Source organism: Camarhynchus parvulus, chromosome 6 (assembly GCF_901933205.1).
Source record: "Camarhynchus parvulus chromosome 6, STF_HiC, whole genome shotgun sequence".
In the NCBI taxonomy this organism is placed as follows: domain Eukaryota; kingdom Metazoa; phylum Chordata; class Aves; order Passeriformes; family Thraupidae; genus Camarhynchus; species Camarhynchus parvulus.
The window spans coordinates 6,546,020-6,572,421 of record NC_044576.1 but is presented as its reverse complement, the minus strand read 5'-3'; the positions used below and the strand labels follow the sequence as shown (position 1 = coordinate 6,572,421).

The following is a 26,402-nucleotide window of genomic DNA, read 5'->3' as shown; positions in this document are numbered from 1 at the left end:
TATCATAAACAAGAGAAACATTTTTACACCTGACATCACCACTCTTTCTTTTGAGCCCATTACCTTTTACTAATGGTAAGTTCAAAGAAATAAAATTTTGCTTCCAAAAGTAAATTAGATATGTAACATTTTCATAAATTAGCACTTGAAAAGCAAACACTGTGCTGAATGTACTTACTTTCAATGTCATTGGCATTGCTTTGTGATTTTTTTTCAAAGCTCTTAACATGGCATTTTTTGCATGATATTGTCTATTCTTTGCAAAAATTGTCTAGAAAAGTACCAGCTTTACACATCTATCAATTAAATAAGCTGTATGCAGGAAGCTGAGGGTTTGCTAATAGGTAATGAGGAATTCTGTAAGATGGTTGACAACTAAGGCAGTGAGAAAGTGGGGAAAACAGTGTTTGTACATATTTTAGAGCATACCGAAAACCTTACAGACATCCTGCTGTTTACCTACATTTTTCCTCCCTGTGTCTGTCATGACCAATTAGTTTCATGTCCCTTGGGTAATATCATGCTAATTAAATATTAGACACCATGGGGAAAAGTGGCAAGAGGTTTGTTTTTCTTTTGCTGTGCAGTTTAACAGTAAGTGACAAGCACCAACCTTCCAATATCATATGTAAACTGTAGGATTTCCTTGTGACATTCCCAACCACAAATCCTAATGTGCTATGCAAATATGCAAAATTTCAGTAAAATTCAATGAATGACAGCACAACTGAATGCTTACAAGCAGCATTAAAAAGGGAAGGATGCAAGGCAAAATTAAGGAAGTTTCTTCAAAGAGCTAGGAGACAATTTGTAACTAAACAGTTTTATTTATTTTTTTTTCCAAAATAAAAAACACAAAATAACCACCAAGATTAAAGGCCATAGACAGCATTAACCAAATGAACCAGCCACTTGGTTATAGTAGCTGATAACTAGAATAACTGGATATTATTGCATATACCTCAGGTTCATTTATATATCCATTACAGTTTGGCAAGATTACAATCATACAGTAGCTTTGGTTGTGTAAAACCTAGTAGCAATACTTACTTAAAATGTGACTGGTTAACATTTTATGACAACAGCTATTTTTCTGTCTTGACATACCTTCTCTCATTCCATGTTCTTGTCCACTTTGCCACTGACCCAGAATTAAGGAGACATATTTGCAACCATCGTTTATAGCCCTTCTTTATCACCACGTGGTGATGGATCTCAGAGGGGTAGGAATCTCTCCCTTGCTCTCCTCATACAGGTTTGTAGAGCAGCCTCTCCTCCATGCTGGTGGCTCCCACCACCCAGCTGTGGCAGCCTCAGCCTGGCAATGAGTCCTTGCAGAATGCAAATATGTCGAGGTGTTTATGGCTTTCAGGCCAAAGCCTTTCCTGACTTACAGTGCTGGGGGGTGACTGTACTGCCTTGCCTTTGGATACAAAGAAAAAACCACAAACAAACAAACAGCTTTTCACACTGGTGTGCTGAGCTGCCAGCACAGAACAGTATTAACAAACCTAATACACAATACTACCTTGGTTACAGAGTGGTGCCTGAGACACTGCACAGGATTGCATGTGTACGTTCTACAGTCTATGTATTTTAGTTTTGGTCTTTTAAAAAATGCTCTCATCCTTATATAATCTAGCGTAACACTGCAGCTTTAGAGTAATGGTTGATAAAAAGTCATAAACCCACAGGCTATTTGGAAACACTGGAAGCTTTTGCTTGTCCTGCACCACTTGTGCAGAACTCCTGCCTTTCTGCCATCAGTCTGCCCCCAGCATTCTGGGAACATCTACTTCCACAGGAAATATATCACCTATTTAAAAATAACCTAAAACTCTCAGTTCTACCTGGGAAAGCTATAAAATAATTTGGATCAAACTGAAGTAATCTTGCGTGTGAAGACCCTTCTTCACTTACAAAATGCTGGAACACTAGATAACTAGATCTACTTGTTTGTGCAGCCCTTTCATTTGCTTGCACTGAAGCAAAAAGGAATTCAGCATGAGGAATGGCTGCATGGTGAAGATCCTGCAGAACAAGGTAACTGCCATGCAGTAATTCAAATGCAAGCAGTGTAACTGCTTTTTGCATTCAGATCCATACTTGTATAAGGACATAAATTAATAAGCCCTTCTAAATGATTTTAGAAATATCCTCTTTGATCTAGACATATAAAACCTCTGAATACTTAGAATCACTAGATTTCACATGGCCCACATAGTCATAATTATTTGCACTTACATGGCAAATATTAGAAATACATTTGCCTGCAGTTGAACAGGTAATTATACTGTCTATTATTCAGCTGAGCAAAGATCAAGCACTCTATATCTTGCAGTTATTGGATCTTATTCTAACCCTTTGCTTTAGAAAGGGGAAATAACCATCTAATTATATTACCAGTGCACAGTACTTAGTTTGAAAAAGACAACCTATAGTAGACAGCTAGATTTTTTCCTAAGATGACTTTTTATGAGATACTCTAAAAGCAGTCTCTTATGACTGAAGACTGTCTATTTCACTGTACTCGCATAGTAAAAATAGTTAAAATCTAATTACAAAGCTGCTACATGGTTATTTTGTGGTCTGTAAAACAAAACAGTATCCAGAATTTTATCTGAACAAAATACACCAGACAGTATAAAAATATTTCCCACCTGGAGATTGAAACATTAATGCTGGATTTGGTTTTTTTGTATAAAAAGTAATGTAATAATGGTTGACATTTATCTGCTTACCAGTCAAAAATATACATATGACTTCAAGGAGCTGTTCCAGGCTCATTTTCAGTGAGCTTGTGCTTTTGACCCTAGAAGTAATAAATGCACAAGTGGAACACAGTTTCCTGAAAACCTGAACTTTATCTTATTTCTAACAATAAGAGTAACTTCTGGCTATGGATTTCCACTTATTTGCTTTGTTCAGGCAACTACAGCAGAGGAATTCCAGAAGCACCACTTCCGCTTTGAATGATGTTTGTTCAGTGCAACATCTTCCTTTTCTCTCTCCTTTTTAACTCGCTGGTAGTGATCTTCTTCCTTTAAATACCACACAGGTGGCCACCGATGCCTCTCAAAATATTCCTGATTATCTGATGGAAAAAAACCAATGAAAGAAATCCCCAAAGATGCCAGTAAGATACACAAATGCCAGAAATGTCTTGCAAAAAGCTATGCAGGTAATCATTGATACATTCTCTATGCTGGCTTGCTTATCAAGGATTCACCCAGTTTCCTCAAATGCCTTATGTGTGAAAAGACTTTGAAAGCAGTTACACACAAGAGGCATTAGTTCACCAAAACTATTAAAAAAGCAAGGCCTTTACAGAGTGTATTTTTCATTGCAGAGCCCGAACTGAGCTCTGTTCCTTTTAGCATCACTGAATTAGGTAAAGAACATGATGCTTGCCCGGCAATCAGGCTAATGATTGTGACCTTTCTTTGCAGATAAGAACTTATGAATGCTGTTCAAGATAGCACAGAGGTTCGGTCTCATGGCTTAGCTACATGACTTCATCTTTGTCTTCATGTTTAATCAACTGGGTGGGGAGAAAGAAGGGGAAACCTGATGAAAACTGTAAGGGAAGTTGCCCATACCTGAAGATTTAGCTTTGATTTCCTTGCGGAACTTGGAGCAAACGCTGTTGTAATTGGTGCAGATGTAGTGCAAGCACCAAGCTGCCAGCTGGTTAGCATTGTGAAACTGTGAAGAAAAACAAAGAGCTTATTCCATTTCCTGGGGTTATCATTCATTTTGCAGCCCCTATAAACAGCTAAAGCTGAAATGGTCCCAGCAGATGGTACCTGGCCATACTCTCCCAGGTGATGATTCTGACTGCCAGCTCTGATCTGTGAGTACAAACATGAGCTAGGTGCTGGCCACAGAGGATATTCTAACAGTACTTAGAGATATTGCTTCTGGCTCCAACCAGGAGAAGGAAATTAAAGAAGGATTGCCCTTCTTAAGATAAAAATGAAGTGAAGCGAGTGCTTTCTCCTGGGAGGGGAGCAGTTCTGGTTTTGCAACAGGATTACAGGTATTGCAGAGAGGGTCTCAAAAAGAGTTGCAGGGAATCTTGCATGGTGGCCAGTGTTTTAGTGCTACTTTTGTGCAGTGTTTTAGTGCTACTTCAAGCCAAGCTGCAGCTGACTCATTGTTAGTGTGAAAGCAAGAATAATAAAATTTAAACAATATTTTAGCTTGTTCCACTGTAGCTGAGAGTCTGCTGCATTTTGGGAAACAGTTGTGCAGTTTAGCTGTGAGCTAAGAGCTCTCTCTTTTAATTATTTATGGGACTCAAGAAATATTGAAATGCACTTGAACATAAAGAAGATTTGCACATACTCTGAATTATCAGGTGATTGACTTTAAGTAGCCAGTTTAAGGATTCAAGAAATGTTGTCTTTGCAGTACAGGTCTAAATATATCTCCAAGAACTGAATTGAAAGGAACACAAGAATCAATCACCATTACAAAGCTGAACAGCTTCATTACATTGCTTTTCATGTCAGTTAGTGCACCATGGTCATGAGAACATGGAGCTTGGAAGTTCCACAATCAAGACAAACTAAAACATATATTTGAAAGACAACTCCTCTGAGGTTACTTAAAGGGATATTTTACCTTTGAATTAATGAAAAAAACCTCCTTTAAAATAGAAGATAGAACTAAGTTTTATTGTCAGTCACTCTCAGAAGTGCAGGCTTTGAGCCACTTAGAAGCAATGCTCAGAACCAGTAGGGAGCTAAAAGCAAGTCCAGAATCTCTTCAGAAGGCTGCGTACACTGACCTGTGCCAGTTCCAAATAGGAGAGGACTTCTCCATCTATTGCAACGCCGCTCATGGAGGCCTTTGTCAGCTCCTGCACTGCATGCTGCTCTGTTAGGAGAGAAAACTCATCACTCACAGGGCAAGCACATTGCAAGGTCATACCATGGTCACAAAGAACCCAGGCAGCAGGTTCTCCCTCCTCCTGGTGGTAACCAGCATTATGCAGGGGCCATGTTCACACAGGTATCCTTAGCAAGCTGAGATGTGGGGGAAGTCAAATTCTGACCTTCAGAGTTGTGGCTGAAGATGTGGTTCATAACCACTTATGGAAGCACAAAGTTCAGCAGCCACTGGTCTTTCTTTGGCGTGGATACAATATTCAATTTAAATTAGAAATATGGATCAGCTGTCTCCTTTCAGTCATACAAAGTTTTTAATCAAAATTGCACTTGCCACTGAATTATTTATTAATGAGTATTCACAAAGCACTGGTAGAGAAAAGGTCACTTCAGCCCCTCTTCAGGTTTTCAGATTGGCTGTTCCTAGGGATTCATGAAGGCTGACCAGCCTCCCTCAACAATCACCTCATTTCAAGTTTCTCCTTAACCCCTTCCTAGAATCTTAAAAGTCTGAGTGTTTTTTGGCAAACATTGGCAGTTGGTTTGATTCTGCTGGGTTCAGTTGTTGGCAGTAGCCTTTGGACTCAAAATTATTTCACCAAAAATTAAATGCAATGAAATATTCTTAATACTGTATGTATTTTTAGACTGCAGTTACCTTAAAAAATACCCAAAACTTCAGCTAAAATGTGCAAATAAAATCTGGCAATAAAGATCTGGTCTGTCAGAATCAGTAAAGGAAACAGACACAGTCCTGATGCACAGCTGAAGGAGAGCCAGGGTTTGGTATGTGATTAAATTTTGCCTAAATGTAGTCCTGTAGGTAGGTGTAGCTTTGTTTCAGCTCTCTCTGGCTTTGGTCTTGGTCATGTCTCCAAATTACTGACATAGAGAGAAACAAATTAAACACAACACTACCCAAACAATCCCAGAAGTTGGCATTGTGTATGGATTTATTTTTAAAACTTTAGTGGTATTTTAACCTGTAATTTTTCTTTAAATATGGCAATGAAAAGGTTTTCTTCCTGAAAAGAGGATTGAATCCCCATGGATATACCAAAATATCCAATTCTCATCTAGTGAAAAGGGACCTAGACAACATTTCTAAAAACATGATCATCTAGGTAAGTTTTGAATTGGCTCAGTTACTCTCTTTGAACAGAAATATAAAGTGGAGCACTTCATTCATTACTTAATGGAAAACCCAGAATCCTTCCTGGTTTTAGGTAAATTAACAACAACAGAATGGATATTACAATCCACAGACATTATCCTCAATGCTAAAGAGAAGGTTTACTCTTTCTGTTTTTAAAGCACAGAAAACTTCAGTGTTCTGAGCTGGATTAGCACAGAACTAAAAAAGGCAAGAGAGAGGCAAATACATTTCTCTGTGTGAAAATATCAATTTGCATTACAATACCCCTCTCAGAAAAAAAAAAAAAAAATTCTCTGACACTTGAGAAAATGTGATGTTCCAAAAACCATTAAAGCAAATTTCAGCTGTTGCAGAAGATACTGCATTGGACAAGGCCAAAATATTGTTACCTGCTAGAGCAATCAGGTGAGGAAGGCAAAACCTATTTGCCAATGCAATTAACTCAAGGGTGTCCAGTTCCTGACTGGAGGACAGTTGCTTGGTATACAAGTAATCTAAAACTGCTTGCATGGAGGTCTTGTTTATGTTGGGCAGAGCTACCTGGAAAAGATATTTATGAAGAGAATTTGTAATTATTAAGGGATTTTCATATAGCAGCTATATTTCACTTCTCTCACTTTGCTTGTTTCTCTTCAAGGCATTTCAGAAATGCAGTGAAAACATTTTTCAAAGCAGAAATTTCCCATTCAAGTTCAAGACTGCCAACAGGTAAGCATTGCTCCAGAGTCAGATCCTTTGCCAGGTTATATATATCCAAGCTGGAACTGGATCCACATCAAACAGTGAATCTGTTCAATGCTCTCTAGGCTGCAAATTGACAGCTACACATCACAGTCACTGAGCACTTCCCATGCCAAACCTCCCTTGGTGGACTCCTTGAGGAATGCAATCTATCTGCTCCTGGCAAGGGATTTTCTGTGCATTCTGAGAATAACAGAAAACAAAGGATAACAGTAAAACCATCCTTCTCAGTCTTTTGGTAAATAACCAAATTTTCCAGGTAAACAAGGTTGAGAAGCGACTGAGAACTGAAGAAATGAGGAAAAAAAAACCAGTAAGCCCTTTCTGCCCCACACATGTAGTGAGTGTAACCAGCATAGAATGAAACTGCCAGGACTAGGATAAAAACTGTCTAATTTCTCATGCTAAAGCATAAACCGTTCATGCATATCAGCCACTCTGGGAAACAGCTCAGTTCTCCAAGTGAGAGCAGCTAGCTGTGAAACTCATTCATTATTGATGTATTTTTGTTAATGCAGAGAACTGTAAATTTAATGAATGAGTTTATAAAATTTGCCCCAAATGCAGAAAAGGTAGTATGTAGAAATAGGTGGTTTTTATTATTTGTAAACCATTCAATTCATATCTACCTATATTTTAGAACTTCCAAAAGCATTACTGAATGCTTTAAACTCTACAAAATGGAAGGTAAATATTTTAAATTGGAATGATGAGCTAAGACTGTGAAGCTAATAATTAAAAATAGGCTGGTAGAAAATAACTGCATATTCTTCATTGCCAAATGCTGCATACTAGAATCAAATGATGTATTTTTATTGAACCACTTGTTGAGTGTGCCTCTGGGAAAGGAATTATGTTTATAGCTGTATTAGAAGCAGCCAGAAAAATCTAAGTAGAAAAATATCTATCAGGATATTAAACACAAAAAACTTGAACACTTCATATGAGCATAACTGTATGGAAAGCAACAAGAAAAACAAACAAAAACAACTGGGTATGGCACAAGAAAAAATATTAGCAACACGTCTGGAATTTGAAAAACAGACCAGGAAGGCACATAAAAATACAGGGCTTCTGCAAAATCTTATTCAAAGCATTGAGATCTTTTAAACTGTATAGCATACCTGCTTTACTCCAGAGGACAAGATGATTCATTGCAGAATCTAGGCTGAGTTTCTACTAAAGTTAGTAGAATGTCTCCTAAAGTTAGCTGAGTTTCTACTGTGAAAACAGCTTCATTTTCTAGTTTAACACTCATATGTCTTTAACCCTTTTTTATCTTAAATTTCTTTATCAATGTCCCTACCCCAAGTATTCTTTGTAGTGATTTTGATTTTATAAATATATATTCACAAAATCTAAAAAAATTATTTTAAAGAAATTCACAAATTCATACTTAATTTCCTTCCCCATATTTAATATTTTACAGGACTTTGGGTTTAAACACACACCCCAGTGCTGAAGGATGATTTGTGCATTGGAGAAAGTATGTTGTCTTCCTGGGCAGCCTTATTTAATGCCTTAAGAAGAAAAGCATCCCAGGTTTGCAATGAAGAATAAATCCCTGATTCTAGGGCTTGTTACAACCTTTCAAATAAATGATGCTTCCATCATCCTAAATCCATCAGACATTGTAAACAAAAGAGATGAAAATAGACAAATACCTCACTGTTGGAGCTTTCAATAAATGATCCTCCAAACATAGCAGACATCCACTCACAGCTGCAGATCAGCAGTGGCTTGTGGGCCTTGATGCTTCCATCGTCCAATTTAAATGTCACATCTGCCATGGGAACAAAGGCACAGCAGTGCTGCAAGTCTGTGCTTAGGGTGCAACCTGTTCTCAAGAATGTGTTTCATTTGCATGCTGTTAACCAAGGACTTCCTTCATTTCCCATGACCTCCACCTCAAAAATAACTCTTGCATTTTAAATAGTTAATAAAAAGCTTTAATTGTAAAGGGGGATATTGAATGTTCAACATTTCTGAGAATTGGGTTGCTTATTTAAAAGCTGTGAGGAGATTTTGAGAAATGAAACTACAGAATCCCAGGTTGGAACAGTTGGCCTGGGTAACAACACAATTTGGGGTCATCCCTCCTCTCAGAACAATGTAAGCTGTCACACTGTTTGAAGTCTATGAAGTGACAGTAACATGGATGAGAAAAAAAAATAGTTCTCTTCCTGCTTAAGCATGTATTTACTCACCAGAAAATGTCCCTTTGCAAAGGCACTCTTTTATCCTATTAGCTTTTCTGACATGAAATGCTTTAGTAATCTCTTGATTCATGAAGGCTTCTTTATTCATAATATTCTCCACCATCATTCGCAAGTCAAAGACTTCCAGGATTTCAGCAATCTGAGCCAGTCTGGTGAGGTCTTTTTCGTTTTCATCCAGTTGGCCTGTGTATAAAAACTGCAAAACAGTTTTAAAAGGTGCAGCCTGCACAGAGGAATCCATTTTTACCACAGTTACAGGACACGTCCTCTTTGAGACAGGATTCACTTGCATTTCCTTGTGCACACTAACAAACCCCTTACCCCAGCAGGACAGAGATCTTGCTGCAGAGTTTGTTTCACCAGATTCAGGTTCTAGCATGTTTAAAGACTCACTGCTTTCTGGTGGGGGAATTTTAACATCAAGAGACTTCAAAGATGCCTCGTCACTGTCACTGTTTGTCTCAAGGTGACTTGTCAGAACATCCTTATTTGTATTTTCTTTATTACACTGTGTTTCATCCAAGTATGGACTTTCCTCACATTCCATTAAGAAAAGGTCATAAAACTTTGAAGAGGAGGTAGCTAGGTAAATCTTGTGAGCAAAAATGCAGTCCTGCTCCTGAAGAACAAACATGACATCTGCACACAGCGGGCTGTCCAATAAATATCCAGCTTCATTCATGCTTGGCGTGGGACACTCAGGAATTTTGATAACTGGAGGAGGGGCTTTTGGAGGTAGGAATGGAGCCTGAAGCAAAGGTTTTTGGACCTTCTTCAAATGAGATTTCCAGAATTGAAGGTGTCTTCTGGAGATCAGGGCAGCTCTAATTGCATTGTCAAACACATCTTTAATTCCAAACTGGTCAAATACACTGGTTTCATAGTAGGGTATCCCAAGTTCCTTGGCAACCTCTCTGCCTCTCTCTGGTGGCAAAATGTCTCCCCTTTTTATTGGCCTAGGGTAAACAAAAAATGAACCTTGTCACACAAAGTTACGCTAGAAAGCATGGAATTTTACCAAATATTTTTTTAATTCAGCACTAAATCTGAGATAACCATTATTCAAAAGAAACAAAATATAAAACTAAGTGCACAAGCCCTTTGGAAATCTACAATCATGACTCTACAGAGTTTTAGAATAACACATGTTTTTAACTTAATTTAAGTTTGGTGGTGTCTGTAATGTTACTAAATATATGTAGAAATCATTTAGGCAAAATGGAGCCTCTTACTTAAAGTGAAATTTACAGTAAAAATTGATAGGATACTTGAGAGCTTTCATTATTTAAAATCCTCCTACCACCTCTTACTACTCAGATATTCTGTCACAACCATCATTTAAACACAAATGGAAATTCTGATGACATAAAAAATGCCAGAAATACAGCTAAATATGAAATGGAAATATTCCTTAAATTCATACTTTTAAAAGAAAATCATAGTAGCCTACAACACAAGAGTAACAACACACACTGCAAGAGATAGGCTTGTTTTGGCTGCAGGAGTATTATGTGGGAACTCATGAATTTCCAGAGCAGCTCTAGTACATGATACAGGGTAAACAAACCAGTAAAAAGTCTGGGCTAGGATCCATTTTCCCAGCAAAAAAAATCATCTCCCCAGAAGACACGACCCAAGAGTGTGTTCTGTGAGCCCACCATATTGGGCAGACAAGAGCTGGCACAGATGGAACACGCCCCAGACAACAGCTTGCTGAGTGCCAGCTAATAAATAACCAGTTCAGGTGGCAGGAGTCTGTGCCAGACACACAGAGCTCTGACTCAAACTTACTAATGGTGAAATCAGGGAGCAGGATTAGGGCAGAAGAGGAGTTTTGAAAAAACACAATTTCCTTTTAAAGAGTCAACCAAAAAGCCCACCCCACCCTCACAACAAAGAAATGTTTAATGAACAAATAGACCTATAAAAATCATATTGCTACGTCAAGAGTTTGACTGCAACGCAATGCAAAGTTTTCTAAGAGCCCGCAAAATATTAATTCAATCTCTTTACGGAAATTTGTTACAATACAGTCATTAATTACACAATCATGGATATTATTTCCGTGAATCTGGTCTCATTGAAATTCCCATAAAAGGAATAAATTAGAAGCAAGCCAGTTATTGTGGGACTGTTATTGCCAAATATGTGAATGGTTGTATTTTGTATCTGGGAGAAACAAAGCTTCTCTAGAACAACCCCCAAACTCGCTTTTGATCTCAGAACTTTTAGAAGTTTAATTTGCAACCATTTAATTTTCCGCTATGATCTAGGATTACATTTACAAAAAAAAAAAAAAAAAAAAAAGAGAATTAAGAAAATTCTAGTAGAATCTGACAGTTTAAAACAGTACCTGACAATAGTGAGAGGGTAGGACATGATACATATGTTCATGGAGAAAAATACATAAGAAAACATTCAATAATCATAACCATCTCTATCTTACTGTAGTGTTCTGCCACCCAAACACATTTAGATATCCAATGTGCAAAACTTTTGTGGGAAACTTAATAACTGTGTGTGTTAAAGAACTAACCAACACAGACAACAGAATTAAAAAAAGAAAAAAGCACGTATATTCTCATTGCCAAAAAAAAGGAAACTAGGCTCTCCAGTTTCTCTTTTGCAAGTGTTGTACCTGACTACCAAGGTGATTTTTTAAAAAAAATTCTTATTTTTGTTTAAACTTTACCTTGCCAGAGGCCGTCTGGCTCTGTTAACAGCCTCGAGATCGGCATAGCGGAGATCCAGCTGGCAGCCCACCAGGATGACAGGTGTGCGAGGACAGAAGTGCTTGATTTCTTGATACCACATTGTTTTCACATGATTCAGGGAATTAGGATTAGCAATTGAAAAGCATAGAACAACAACATCAGACCTAGAAAGGTAAGAAGAAAATACCTGATTAAAACCCCATAAATTATTTTTGCTGGAGTTTCACCTAGTTCCATTACTCTGCTCTGCTCTTTGACAAATGTGCTGACACTGAGATGTCAGAATAGATGTTGTTCGTGCAGAGGTGTGAGAGAAGCTACACCTTTCACCACAAAAGCAGGGGAGCACAAAGCCACATACCCAGGAAGCACTGCCCCTCCATGCTGAAGTGATCTCAGCACATGGGAGCGGAGCACTAAGAAGAGAGGTAGGGCTTTCCATTCTCTACTTTTACACAGCAGTTACTCACAGGCTGCCACTGCTCCAGAAACAATTCTGCTGACTGGACACCTAAATTGCAGTTCAAAGATCATTGGTGCTTGGGAATTAGAGAGGAGCTGTGCAAAACTTCAGAACAGCCACGCAGGCAGACAGATCACTTGTGAACTTGGCATGGAGAAATACCTTTACTGCACTGTTTCAAGTACTGAGGTGGCTGCCTTTCAATGTGCTTTGCACAGCAATTCTCCAATGTCTTTAATAAATAACCTGTTAGAAGGGCAAACTACTGCAGAATGACCACTTCTACAATATCAGCAAAAATAAACATTACAGCGAAAATAAGGTCAGTAAACTGTAGAATAGGACAGTGGCTTAAATTAGATTAAGCATGGCAATATTTGCAGGCTATTAAAGGTTTCTAAGAAAACAGAAAGTACTTCACTAAATGAACTTGCTATATAAATTATAAGCATGAGGATTAAGGTTGACAGCTCAACCACTGAACCACAGCCTAACTCTTGTCAGAGCTGGCACCCAAAGGCAGAGAAATGATTGAATACTTGTCTCAGGGCATACCTAACTAGGGGCAATTTTATTATTTATAAACAAGCAGTTCTCAATCTCTTGGGTCTCTTATGGGAAAAAAATAGAAAAGAAAAGAAGAAAAAAAAGTTGAATTTAAACTCTTGAGAAAAACTGAGGAGAAGGGACATTTTGAGGAGGCAACTTTTTGCTACAGAATTGTCAGCAGGATAAGCTCAGCAATACCATCTCTATCTCAGTTCTATTATTCTTTAATTTAGCACCAATGTGTTGTATCTGCAGTTTGTGTCATGTACAGAGCATCAGCAGCAGTGAATCTTAACATTCACCTTTTAAATAATGAAATACCTCCTCAGTAGTGCTGCTTTCTACATTTCACTGAGGGCATAGATATATCCAGCTATTTCTAAAGATAGCTGCACACAATATGGAGACTGCTGTGAGCATCAATTTAATGCAAGAGAAATGTTCCTGCTCCAAATTTCTGTCTTATATAAACTGCAACACATCTGTCATATCCAGGAACAAGGCCTTTTCAAACTGGAAAGTTCTCTAGTAAATAGTGAAGGGCTAAGCAGCCAACACAATGGTCTGCTGCACAGCTGAGGCAAACACACTTTAAACTCAAACTTAGTCTATTCAAGGTCAGGTAGGAGTAAAACCTAAACCCCAGCAGACATTTGCTCAGATCCCAGAAAGAGAAGCCAATGTACAATTAAGGTACAAAAAACTCTGTGTTACATGTATTCTAATAGGGTCAATTGTTGTTCAATTCAAGGCCATCACAACTGCTGGACTGGCAAGCACTGGCTGCCTGGCTGCTCCTAACTACAGCTAAGCATCTTACAGAGACAGCCTGTCAGCATCCTTCAGAAATTAATACCTAAGCCCAGCAACTGCAGTCACGAGGACCCAACCCTCCTGACTTTACAAGCCACAAGACACACATCACATCTCCCAGAAAACCAAAAGAAAACAGCTCCAGCAGGCATCCACAGGCAGGACACACCAGTTCCCCAGGTGCCCAGGGCTGGGCACAGTCTGTGCTCTGGAAAGAGCCAGGGGTGTCCCGGGGCAGGGCAGCCTGACCCAGCACAGCCCTGCATGTCTTACAGCCCTTGCCAAGGGAGTATCATGTTTTTGCCACCTTGAGCAGCTCCTTGCCTCTGACCTTTGCTGGGCAACCGTAAAACGGAGATGAGCAAAGCTGGGTTCTTCCAAAACCCACTGCACTGCACTAACAGGACATTGTCACCTTGCTGCCTTCCACATGGAAAGAATAACAGAGTAAAGAGGTAAAAAATGAGATTTGCAAATTATTTATCTTATATTTATCCTATTATTTATCCTGTATTTATCCTATTATTTATCCTTTCCCCATAAAACAAAGATTCCTGAGAGTTCTGCACTGGACAGAGAGAAATTAATGGTTCTGTGCCAGGAACAGGACGGATGGGAAAGCACTGGGTAGTGGCAAAGTTCACACGCTGAACCAGCACCACAGCTGGCTCTGCTAGCTCACAAAATACAGCCACTCCATCATGATAAATTAGGTTTTCATTCAAGTCATAAGCACAATTTGCACTCAGTACCAACTGGAGACAGAAATGGATGAGGAAGATTAACCAGCTACATAGAACTGTGAGCATTTCAGGAAAGGTGTCCTTTGGAAACTTTAATTAAAGTACCTACGATTCCTATTAATGTCAAAGGCACATTTACAACTTGCTAACACCGCAGTATAAAGTTTGGTTCGACATTTGTTCATAAAAAAGCAGACCCTGTCAGGTTAAAATATGCATGAATATTTCCTAAACATTAAAAATTTACCAATGTTATTTTAATATTCTCAGGGAATGTAAAAGGGTATGATTTTTTAAAGTGCCTATTCTACTGCCATTTTTGTGCAGTTACTTTTTGTGTTGGTTACCTAGAGAATGAGAAAGAAGAAAAAAGAAGTAAACCTGATTTGTCCTTTCTCTCTGCAGCAACATATTCACAAATACAAGCTGCACTTATTAAAAAAACAGAATTTCACAGCCATTTCCCAGTAAAATTCAGGAATAATTCAAGAAACATTTTTATAAACCTGAACACCAAGAAGTGCTTTATAGAATCATTGAACATTTTGGGTTGGAACAGGCCTTCCTGCCATGGAAAACCAGGAAACCCAGACTGACATCCTGAGATCCTGGGAGTGGAAAACAGCACAAGAAGTCCACCTAATACCTATTCACAAAGAAATAATTCACTAAGATCAAAATTTTGACAGAAAGTAGCTTCCCACACTTATCATTTCCAAAAGATTTTGATGTTGCCTTGCAGCCTTTTAGTGTAGAGCCCAAATGCCCCTTTCCACCCAGCCCCTGACTTAGGAAAGCAAGGCAAAATGTGAAATGATGTAATACCACAAATAACAACTGCCACATACTTTTTTACTCCTTAAGGAAGGATTAAAGCATTGGAAGTGTCCTTCTATTGTAGATAAATTATGTATACATCAAGTTGAGCCTCAGGCTCACTAACAGCCCCATTTGGCACACACCTTTCTAAAGAAGGAAGGATTCCTAACAGAAATTCCATAGCAACCTCTTTCTACTCACAGTATGGAACCATGGTGGGATGCAGAGGACAGACGTAGGACTGCATTAATTTCAGTGGCCCAAGTATATAAAGCATTTACTTCCCCATCAGCTGAATGAAAAAGCCTCAAATGTTCATGTAGGTAAAAAAAGAAGAAAAAAAACCAGTGCATACACACAGCCTATCAAAATAAAGTTACTGGAGAAAGCTGTCTGTGTGACCCTCTCTGCTTATTGCAGTCTTTCTTGGGCCTAAGTCAAACTCAAAAGAGAAAAACATCCTAACAAATATATGTATATGTTATAAAAATGGTTTTTCACAGTTCCTCATGATCATATGATGAAGAACCTGAACAGGTTATAAACCACTGTAAAGTAGAAGGGGAGGCTCACAAATTTGGGTAGCTGAAGATGACTTGAAGATACTGCCTATTGCTTTTTTGTGGTAGCAAATGTAACAAGAGGAAGCAGCAGAGCTGAGAGACACCTGAAATAACTGGATTCCCCATCAGCTGAGCCTCTTCTAGTGAAGCAAGAGACTGTCCTGTGTCTGTTCAGTTCCTCTGCTCTAGAGACACATCTCTGAGGATCACTTCCAACCCAGGCCAGTAATGGCTTGAGAGGCACAGGGAATGTGTGAGCTTTCATTCACAAGGCACTTCTGAAACCTCAGACCTTCTCTGAAGAAAGGAGGGGAGCTGCTGGCCCAGCCTCAGTTCAGGCACCAGCTGCTCCATGACAGAGGGCACTGATCTAACTAAAGGCAGACCAAGTAACTCTGTGAAGGCACAAACCTCACCCTAATCTCACTGAATTTGATGAATGCAAGTACCATTTTACATCAAAGCTACCTTGATTTTGTTCTTACAGAAACAGCATCATCATTGTCCCTCGAGGAAAAAAAATCAGAAGGAAGTTGGTGGAAGTCTTCAGATATCAGTGATAAAGCCCTGTTCTCATGGACTCCTTTCAGCAGCATTCCAAAGGTATATTTTTAGGGATTCAATTACATTGGAGTAACTGGTAAAGGGAATTGTAATCACACAGAAAGTTGAATGCATGTGTTCCTCTGCATGTATACAATGCCCACAAGACTTACAAAATCCATTCACAGAGGAAATACTCTAAACCTATTTTAAGAGACTCTGTCAGCAGTCTAACAGCAAGACTCATTCACATTTGTAAATCATGAGGAAAAAGCTGTTTTCTGTCCATGCTGCATGAACAGATTTTGTTTGGTCTACAGCTCATATTTAAGTTGCAAGTAAATAAGTCATCCTGGCTGAATTAGCTAACAACCCCCGTTCATGGTATCGAGAATAAATATTTGATTGAATTAACTCTTTGCAGGTTTGTGCTTATGTTTACACATACTAGAGCTGCATGTTAAAAAACCCCAGGATACAGAGGCTATTTATCAAATTAGCCAAACATGTTCACCTGGGGAAGGAAAACAAAAAAAAAAAAAAAAAAAAGAAAAGGATGCAAAAAGGGAGAAAAAGAACTACAAGCCAGCTTCTAGGATTAGCTTGAACATGATGATATGTTGACACTCTCATTCAAAACCAGATTGGACAGGAGGATGGGAGATAGTGAATCCTGACAAGTTGAAATGTAAATTAAGATGTTTTGTCTTTACACTTGCCTCCCAGAGAAACTGCTACAGAATAACAACTTGGGCTTTAAATGAAGTTCACACCTCATCTGCAGGCTTAGAGAATACAATGGCACCAAGGGTAGATTGTTATTAAACAAATAGGTGGCTGGGAGCTGGAAATCAAGACACTAAATCATAACCAAGGCATTATCATTTTACAGCATTTTGGGATGATTGTGCACCAAATGAAACCCTATGGGAGATTATTAATAAATGGCTATTTGGCATCACATACTGCTTAAGCTGAACTGAACAGGATATTTCCAAAACTAAAGCACACACTTTAGTCTAAGGGGGTGAAAAATGTCATTCTGTAAACTGCAGCAAATATTTCCACAAGTCTCTGCAGCCACATCCCCCTCACTCCCCTAAGCTGTCAGGAACTGTTTCCCAAAGCTCACAGAGGAGTGTGATTATTAAACTAAACACCACAGAGCAGAATGCAAGCTGATCTCACTCTCCATACCCCCATTAAGGGATGGCAGAGGAACATTAACTATTCCATCCCCGGCGGCATTCAAATGTTTCTCTAGTCCTGTCACACAAAAATAGTGGAAAACAGATTCCTTTTCCCCTCCTTTCATGTTTCTATCTGTGAAAAATAAAGTTAAGAAGGATTTATCTGTGCTACAAGCCCGATTAACTGTTCACCCAGTCATCTATAGCATAATCTATTTATGTAACATTTTCTAGAACTGTATGGAGCAAACTTTTCCAAGGAGCAGCAGGCGAGTTAATGACTTGCTGGTTCCTGTTACACCAGGTTTAGGACAATCAGAGGTCTTGGCTGAATGTTTGCTGGAGTAAGCCTTCCCCTGCATAAGGTGCAGATGCACAGAATTTTTTTAAGAGAACCAAAGGCTTATATTATTATATGATCCTTCAGACAATCAAAACATGGGGCACTTGCAGGTGTAACCTTGAACAGTTTGCCATGAAATTGGCCTTTCACTGTATTGCAAGATTTGACACAGCTGACTAGACTGCAGCTCAATGTACAGAGATGATTTAAAATAAATTTCTAGAAATATGAACATTCAGCATTGAAAAACTAGTTTTAAAATGCCAGCCCAGATGAAATACTAAACAGTCTGCTTTGACTGCAACATTAACATTCTTAAAACAACCAAGTACCTAAGTGCTTAAAATCACAACATTTTAAAACTGAAATTCTATTTATAAAGTATTCCTGTAGAGCTTCCAGTTACTTTCTTCATTAATAGACTTGCAGAAAAACCACTAACAGGAGAGCAGGCTTCCAGAACAGCCTTTTAAAGCTAATTAGGTACAGCAAACCTCATTCTACACAAGTTCAGTTCTGCAAACCTCACAAATGAATCACTCTGCTCATATGCTTAATCCTCGAGATCTCAAGTTATTCACGTCCTCCTTGGCGTTTGCAGGATTAGAATCTAAGTATGTTGTTTCCTCCCTCTCCCATCCTGTCAGTAAATGTGGGATCAGGGTTCAGAACATGCCTGATTCTGCTCTCCTAATCTCCAGTAATCTTCTCAGCGACACAGTATCTGTTGCAGAATATCGGGAGGCCACATCAAAGCAGAACAGTGAGTGGAAACATGGAAGTTACATCCAAATTTATCAATGCAGGCTCCACATGCTGCCAAAAGGTAAAACAGTATCTATGGACATCTTCCAGTAGCACTAAATATTAAGGTAAATATTACCTTAAAGTCTATAACTTCTCTCACAAAGCTTATTTACAAATGGTACAGGTTGTGCAGCCCAGATGTGTTGTTGTTTCCCAACAGAAAATTCCAGGTAATTCATGACTCTGAAAACTCAACTAACAGTGCTGTACACAAAGGAGTGTTGTACAAACATACAGAGTTCTGAAACCTGAAAATTTAATGGGTGGATTCAACCAGCAGAACCCTCTCCAGCGTTTCTAAGGGGTAGAGAATAGAAAAGACCATCCTCCTTCAAAGTCACTTGTGTCATCAGGCAGCACAGAGAGAAGAAAAACAGCAAGACAGTACATTTTGGCCACATGCAATAGAAAGCTGGGGCTGACACTCTACAAAGGGCATTCATTCCCAGCTGGAAAAAAAATGTGTCTGTCTGTGAAGGTCTGATCAACTGCAGTGACTGAAGCAGATATGAGAAGGTTATGAAAAAGTTGAACAAGGTGAAAAAATATGTGAGGACTGAGATCTCTCAAATGTGAGTTATGAAAATATATATCCAAAACCCACCTTCAGCTCAGTATTTGCCTAATACAGCTGTTCTGCTGTCTGTACTGCCACAAGGTCAGATCTAATTAAACAAACCAGAAAGACTATCACTGGCTTCAGTACTTGCTGAAACTATGCTGAACTTTTACAAACATATGTATATACACACACATATATAACACATGCTGGAAAAATCTAGATCACATTCATTTATATATATATATTTATTATACATGTATTTTTTAGAATTTCCAGGGTTAACTGATTCACTAACAGACATTTTATATTCATAGAAGAAAAACCTCAGCTTTACTTAAGGAAATACAGAGGAGCCTCATCTTTCATGAATCTAGCTCTGCTCTCAAGAGGTTAGCTGCCCATTCAACATCACAGGTTTTAATAAAATAAGTATTTCATTGAGTGAGAGTGATATTTCCCAACATCTCTCCTTGTCTGTTGCTTGTTAGGTAATTATATCAAACACTGCTTATACAGGCAGAGAATGCTCATGTTCAATTTTCTGAAGCTACAATCTTATTTCGGAGAATGTACTTTAAAATTCAAAATAGGACAACAGTTGTTGACAGAGCTTAGCAGGCTGTTCAAGGAAATGTAGCGTAGTAAAACTATGCTGCTTTTTAAATATTTATATCTTTTTAATCCTTCCAGCAGATAATCCTCTTTGCAGTGGGCAGGAACATGAATACCCGTGATTGCTAAGTCCTTGCTTTTCAAAATTTAGATTTGCAATTTATTTCTACCCCAAAATTTGAATGCAAGTATTTCCTAAAATTTTACTTGGATCAATTTACCTTCCATAAGCAAAGCGCCTGTCTTTGTGGTGGTCCCCAAAAGTATCCCACAGCCTGAGAGAAACACTCACTTCATCCACAACATCTCTTGAGCGTTCAAGGACCTAGAAGAGAACACAAAGAACATTCTCTTTGCCTCTATCAGACAATTACTTTGTAATTCACCCCATCAAAAGGTCCAAAACATACTAGCTCAAGGGTCTGTCTCATGCAGTTTTTACCAAAAGATGTATCTTATAAATCAGGCAGAATACTTACATCCCTAAAAATAAGTTTGGTAAAGAAATTACTTTAGAACGAGAGGTGTATCAGAGCATGGCTGCAGTAGAGGTCACTCATAAAACACTTGTGGGCTCATTGCTGCATCCTGGCAGGGTGAGGCTTGCCAAGAAACAATAGCAGCACCTCCCAGCATGTGCTGCACACCTTGCACACCTGCAGCCCTTACCTCCTGGCAGACACGGTACTGATCAATGGCCCAGACGGTCGGGACGTGCGTTGCCAGCAGCTGATACTGAGTCAAGGTTGTGTTGCAGGCTCTGGCACAGATCAGACGAGTCTTTCCCACTGCATTATCTCCAACCACCACACACTTGATAGTTTCAACGTTGGGTCTTTCGTAGTCCATGTCAATGTCCATTTATCAAAAACTGGAACAACACAGTTAAAATAGTTTTCTACTTCTGTGTGAAAACAGTGCAGTTTAGAATCAGAGCCTTTTACTTCCTCTTCTTGAGAGATGCCTGGAGACAACAAACTCTTAAAGAAAAGTGTGTAGTGAACAGTCCCAAAGTAGGCCAGCCAGTCCTTTAAATACTGCTCAGTTATGCAAATATACAACTATTTGGACCGCAGTGGCTTTATGCTGCTCACATGCTATTTTCACTTTGGTTTCTGTAAACACAAGCCTGTTTGCAGAAGATAGATCTTGGTGAAACAAGGACAGCTAGTATAAACTTACCTCTTGCTAATACTTTTTATGCCAGGAGGAAAAAAAGCCTGGACATCAGTGGGTTTAACCTGAAGGATACCAGTATGAACCTGCCTTCCACAGTCCTGCCCATTCAGGATTTGATTTAGGGCTGTCCGGACAATACTGCTAACAGCAAGTCACACAGATGCCTTTAGCACACAATAAAACTCACTTGTAGGACAACTCCAGAGACTGTTTGCTACAAAACCACAATTCCCACTACACCCTGCAAGTATCACACACTCTTCATGGTCCAAGGAGAAGTTTGTACAGATCATGGACTGAAATGAAACTAAAGAGCCAATCAGGAACTTGCAAATATACTTATCTATACCTAGAAATTCTTTTTGATGTGAAATGGAAAGTGAAGAGAAGAAGTTTTTTTAAGATACTGTCCCCATGGAAAGTTAATATTGAAACTATTTCCTTAAATATTCTATGGCAGTATATTGAACAAATGCCTGGATACAAAGGCAAGCTGTAAGAAATGGATATTTGAAAGACTAAAACCAACTCATGCATGTTTACTACAGTCTGTCATTTTCATATGTGAGATCATAGTTTGATATATCTGAATTTGATTTTCTAATGTCTAGCAGCCTGCTGAGCAATCTGGACTCTGCCAGGGAATTGTAATCAAGGAGGGAGTACAGGGAAAATGCAAGTCACAAACCTTTTCAGGAAGGCTTGCCTAATAATTATTTCAGCAAGGAACCTACAGCAATTTAATTGACAAAACACAGGTCATCATCTGGAGTGATGGTCTCCTCTTTTCTGAGAAGAAAGCACTACAGATAAAGAAAGACTTGTTTTAATACCTTTTTTAATATTCACATCTCATTCACACTTAGATATAGACTATATATTAGCTGTCAGGCTGTTAAAAATAACAGGTTCAAGCTATTTAGGTGCCCATTTTTCACTGTCAGAAGCACTATGTTCTTATTTAAGCAAAAATCATGTTTAGTAACTACTAGTCAAACACTGATTTTAACTGTATTCTTTTTCATTATTTAAACTGATGTACACCAAGAAACAAAAGTCTTTGTTAAAACTCAAGGTGACCCATTTAGATAAAATTTGACTATTGTATGCTAATAACTATAATGACTAAGGCACATTTGTAATCTTTATTCATGTGTGGAGGGAGGAGTTAGAGACAACGCAGACAAGGTGCAAGAGTGATTTTTGCCACTACCGTGTCACACTGATGTTTCCACAGACACTGAATGCTTCTGGAAATGCTGCAGCACAGACTCTCAAAATGAGAATACATTTTGAAGTTCTCCAACCCGAGACTGAAACGTGGGCCCAGACACTTGGCACCCTGGCCCAAGTGCATGGTTGCACAAGCAGAGCTCTGCAAAATGCAGATGCAGAGCAGAGAACACTCTTTGAACACACACAAACACACACAGAGCGTTGGGCACACGCGAGCCCTCAGCGCCTTGTGACTCCAGCACCGGGGTTTGGGCTGGTGAGGAAACAAAGCTGTTAGAGACAGCCTTCATCCCTTCACCTGGCTTGTAACCTGCATCCTGAGAGGTTACTGATCTGGAGGTAGAGCACTCCAGAGGCTTACAGCTCCATTCTGTGATCCAGCCCCAGCTGCCTGCTGGATGGAAGCTCCCATGAGGCTGGTCCTGGCATGGCCACGGGCTCTGTACCCTCTCTGTGATTCCAAACACAGGAAGAGCTAATCCCTTGCTCCTCCTCAGCATCCTTGTTCCTCCTCAGTCACAATACAAATAAAAGTACAAAAAAATGCCTTTTTTTCCTCCACACTACAGAGAACATGGCATGTTCATACACCACAGCCTCACAGGCAGGGCCCCAAATGAGTAGCAAAACCCCAAGAGCTTTCGGCACGTGATCTTAAAAAGTTTCAAGTCTGAGAATAAACAGCAACCCCCTTGACATATTATGTGGGGGTATTAAATTACTTCATATTTTATTCATGCATGGACTAGACATCACAGATGGAATGTGGAAATGTTTACAAGGCTAGAAAGCAAAATGAAGGAGCATGGCTAGCCAGTGTGTCTGGTTGGTTTTAAACTACCAAGAAGAGATGCCAAATCAATTTTTCTTCTGACCCAATATTCCATTAAAAAGCTGTTACACAGATTAGCTGTCGTATTATACAACAATTTGATTTAAAAATTCTTCCAAAGTTCTTAAATGGTAGTTCTGCATAAAATGTGCTTCAGTCAGTCACAAAATATGTATTAAGTACAAGGTCTAGAATCTTACAAAATTTCCAAGAGGATAACAAAGCCAGCTTAAAATTAACAGGCAAATCTAAATAAAAGTAACTAGATAAATCACTGCAACTGTCTGCGAATCCTAGAAAAGGAACGCGTGAAAAAAATTTAAAAATTACTAGGGTTTTAATTTTCCAATATACTTCATAACTTAATTAAAGCAAAGTTATCACAGGACTCAGACACAGCATGCCTGAATGCCCTGCTGTAGATCAATGGCAATCTAATGAAGATATTTTTAGCATGATTCAATACTGCACAGGACAGAGATTAAAATAAACTGGCAATAAAAACAAAAGTAGAGCTCTGTGGCTGTGTTAAGGAAAGTTCTTAAATATCCTCCAGTATCTATAATGTAACTATGAGTTAAAAATCCAGATCACTTTAATATTGTTCACGAGTTTTCAGGAAGGGATTAAAGCAGAAATAGCTCCTGAAGAGACTGACAGACAGAAGCCCGGACAGATATTTAGACACCTCAAGTAAAACCAGATGCTAACAACAAATTCCAGTATAAACAATTAGCAAAACAAGTTGATTAAATGCTTACAAATGTAGCCAGATGCCTTCTGGCTACTGGAATGATTAAAGCCAGGAATACATGCAAGATCTAAAGAATACAGCCACAGTTAGTTTTTTTAAGGCAGCCTCTAGGTTAAGCTGGTGCTAAACCTATTATATAATCACACTGATTAAAAATGTAGAACATGTATTTACAAAACTAAAATTTAAAAAAAAAGACAACTAGATTTGAGCTCTGAAAGTCTGGTAATATCTAGGAAGACCAACTGGAACTGAAACTGAACTGGTTAGACAAGAACAAAGCAGCATATATAAAGATTTAGATAAAGGCATAACATTCTAAGATCAACGAAAAAACTTGCTAAAACCAACCTACAACCAGAAACAGCTTAGTTTACCAGCGAAACAAAGCAGGGTAAAACTATGAGGAAAGTTACTGGAAGTGTGACCAGTCCCAGAAAGGGCACTGACAAAAAAGCCAGAGAAAGACAGAAAAGCCATCAAATGAGGGCAGCAAGGAACCTACCAGAGAAAAGGTCTGATCAGAAATCACCGTTTCCAAAAGAAAGGAGCATAAAATTCAGCTGCTTAAACCAGTTCTAAAGAAAGATGAGCAGATGGATGGAAATGGAAAAAGATACCCGTAAGAATAACACAGGATCTCAAAAATCTCTTAGGATGTTCTATTTTTACATTGTCACCTGTGATTGTTTGCAGATGAAGAGAAGTCAGAGGCAGCCAAAAAAGCAGGAGATGTGAGCAGACTCAAGATCTAACATAAAGCCATTTAATTCATTCACTTGATTAGCAGTTAAGAAATATTCCAAATAAAGCTGATTTATTTCCAAAGAAATATAAGGCTACTGTTTTGAACCACAACTTGCAGATGGTTATGGTTGCCAATTTCTTCTTCTGTTGCCTCACCTCCAGTTGCTGTGGGGTGCTTGGTTTTTCATTTAGTTTTTCCTCATTGCTAGATGAGTTGTTATTATAATCACCATAAAACAGTTGTGGTTGCAATAGCACGCGAGTTGCTCAGCCTCAATAATGAAACACTCCCTTTCTGATGAAATTTTCCAAAATATCTGTAGATGAAGCACATCACCTGATTATCGAGTCCACTGGTACACAGATTAAACACAACAGACACACACAATCCCTCTAACTCTCTGTGTAGGTGTATTAATATACAATAGATAACCATGAACTTGTTCAGATCATAACCATGAACTTGTTTTAAGAATGCAGCTTAATATATAAAGCTATGATTGCATTTTTCTGTGCTAGAAACAAGGTGGATGAAGATCCAAACCCAATACTGAGTTGCCTGTGGAGGATCAGGAATCCACCCCTGTAGATCTCTATGCCCACTTTGAAATGTCCTGATGTCTAAAATCCTCACTTAGCATATACAAAACAGAACCAAGATTTTTTTTTTCAAAGAACAGTAGCTAATTATCCAACCCTTTTCTCTTCAGCACAAACAAATCACAAAGAGTGTCTACATTAATCAGTGATGATGGGGTAATCCTGCAGCCATTCACTTCTTAGCTGTGTACTTATAGGACCCCTGAAAGCAAGCATTTTACTTAGCTCTTGTGCTAAGACCAAACTCTTCAGATGACAGCTCAGAATGACAGCATGTAAGAACCTTGCCTGCTCAGTGGAGTTTTTCTTCAAGCTATTCCACGGAAAAAAAAAATTAGTAATTTCAACCTGTGTCAAGTAATTTGACCAAAGATGCAAACCAGGAACTCCTTCAAACAAAGGGGTGCCAACCACAATTAAAATGTCACAATTTTACTAAAGAAATCTAATGGAAAGAGACACCAAAGTCTAACATGACTTAATATGAATGGCGGGCATTGGAATTATCTGAAAAACTCAGGCTACCAGTAAGGCAAGAAGATCATCAACAATTATCCCCAAAAAACACACTTCCCTGAAAATATAAGAAGTGCATTTGTAGCTCCTCTATATTTCAATCTATTCTGGAGATGTATTTTTTAGTATAGCTTTGGAGTGACTCTTTCAGAGAGCCATTAGGCAATAACATGTCAGAAAGAATATAAAAAAATTTACAAGACTGTGCAACACTTCTGCCTCCATCCCCAAGTTGCAAAATTACTGCTTGCAACCATGGAAACTGGAAAAGGAGATACAAAATGCCAAGTCCTTCAGGCACTGAAATCACTACCTTGCAGTGCAGAATCCCAAGGCACCAGCACGCTGGCAGGGACCAACAAGCACATGAGCCAGAAGAAGCATGTGAGATGTTCATTCTCAATATATAACCCACCATGTGGTGTTTCAGAATCTTTGGTGGATTAACACAGATGTGCCAGGGGACAAAGCAGGGGGAACTCAGTGTTCACCTGTGTAAGAGCGTAGAATTCACAGACAGCTCTGATTTGGGGAAAGGTTAAGGGCCAAAAGGCTGTTTTGTGGTTTGGCTCAATTTAATCAATGAATTTAGGGCTCCACCAAGTATATTTGTGAAGTTAATCACATCATGGGATCAGGTACTAGATAAAATACCAGGAGCTGAAAGAGCATCACAAAACATTTTTTACAAGGGGTACATTAATATTAATATTTTATTAAATCCTATGAGGCCTGTAGGGGAGACTAGTTTCAAAAGGAAAACTATTTCTGGTCAGCATCAAAGAACTAGCTGGTCACAAAGGGTAGTA

At 38.8% G+C, this 26,402-nt stretch overlaps 1 protein-coding gene across 2 annotated transcripts in view; it reads right to left on the bottom strand.

The window, feature by feature from the left end:
- Positions 1-360: 360 nt before the first annotated feature.
- The window catches only part of RHOBTB1 (Rho related BTB domain containing 1), a 48,508-nt gene continuing 22,466 nt past the window's right edge, over positions 361-26,402 (bottom strand). The window contains exons 2-10 of one of the 2 annotated variants that reach the window (XM_030951264.1): positions 20,399-20,600; positions 19,951-20,054; positions 11,701-11,886; positions 8,997-9,964; positions 8,454-8,572; positions 6,438-6,588; positions 4,793-4,881; positions 3,600-3,705; positions 361-3,094 (exon numbers count right to left, since the gene is read on the bottom strand). In XM_030951264.1, the coding sequence (XP_030807124.1) occupies positions 2,925-3,094; positions 3,600-3,705; positions 4,793-4,881; positions 6,438-6,588; positions 8,454-8,572; positions 8,997-9,964; positions 11,701-11,886; positions 19,951-20,054; positions 20,399-20,590 (2,085 nt within the window). In that variant the 5' untranslated portion in view covers positions 20,591-20,600 and the 3' untranslated portion in view covers positions 361-2,924. The remainder of the gene's footprint in view (positions 3,095-3,599; positions 3,706-4,792; positions 4,882-6,437; positions 6,589-8,453; positions 8,573-8,996; positions 9,965-11,700; positions 11,887-19,950; positions 20,055-20,398; positions 20,601-26,402) is intronic. The other variant, XM_030951263.1, reaches the window with a different exon arrangement.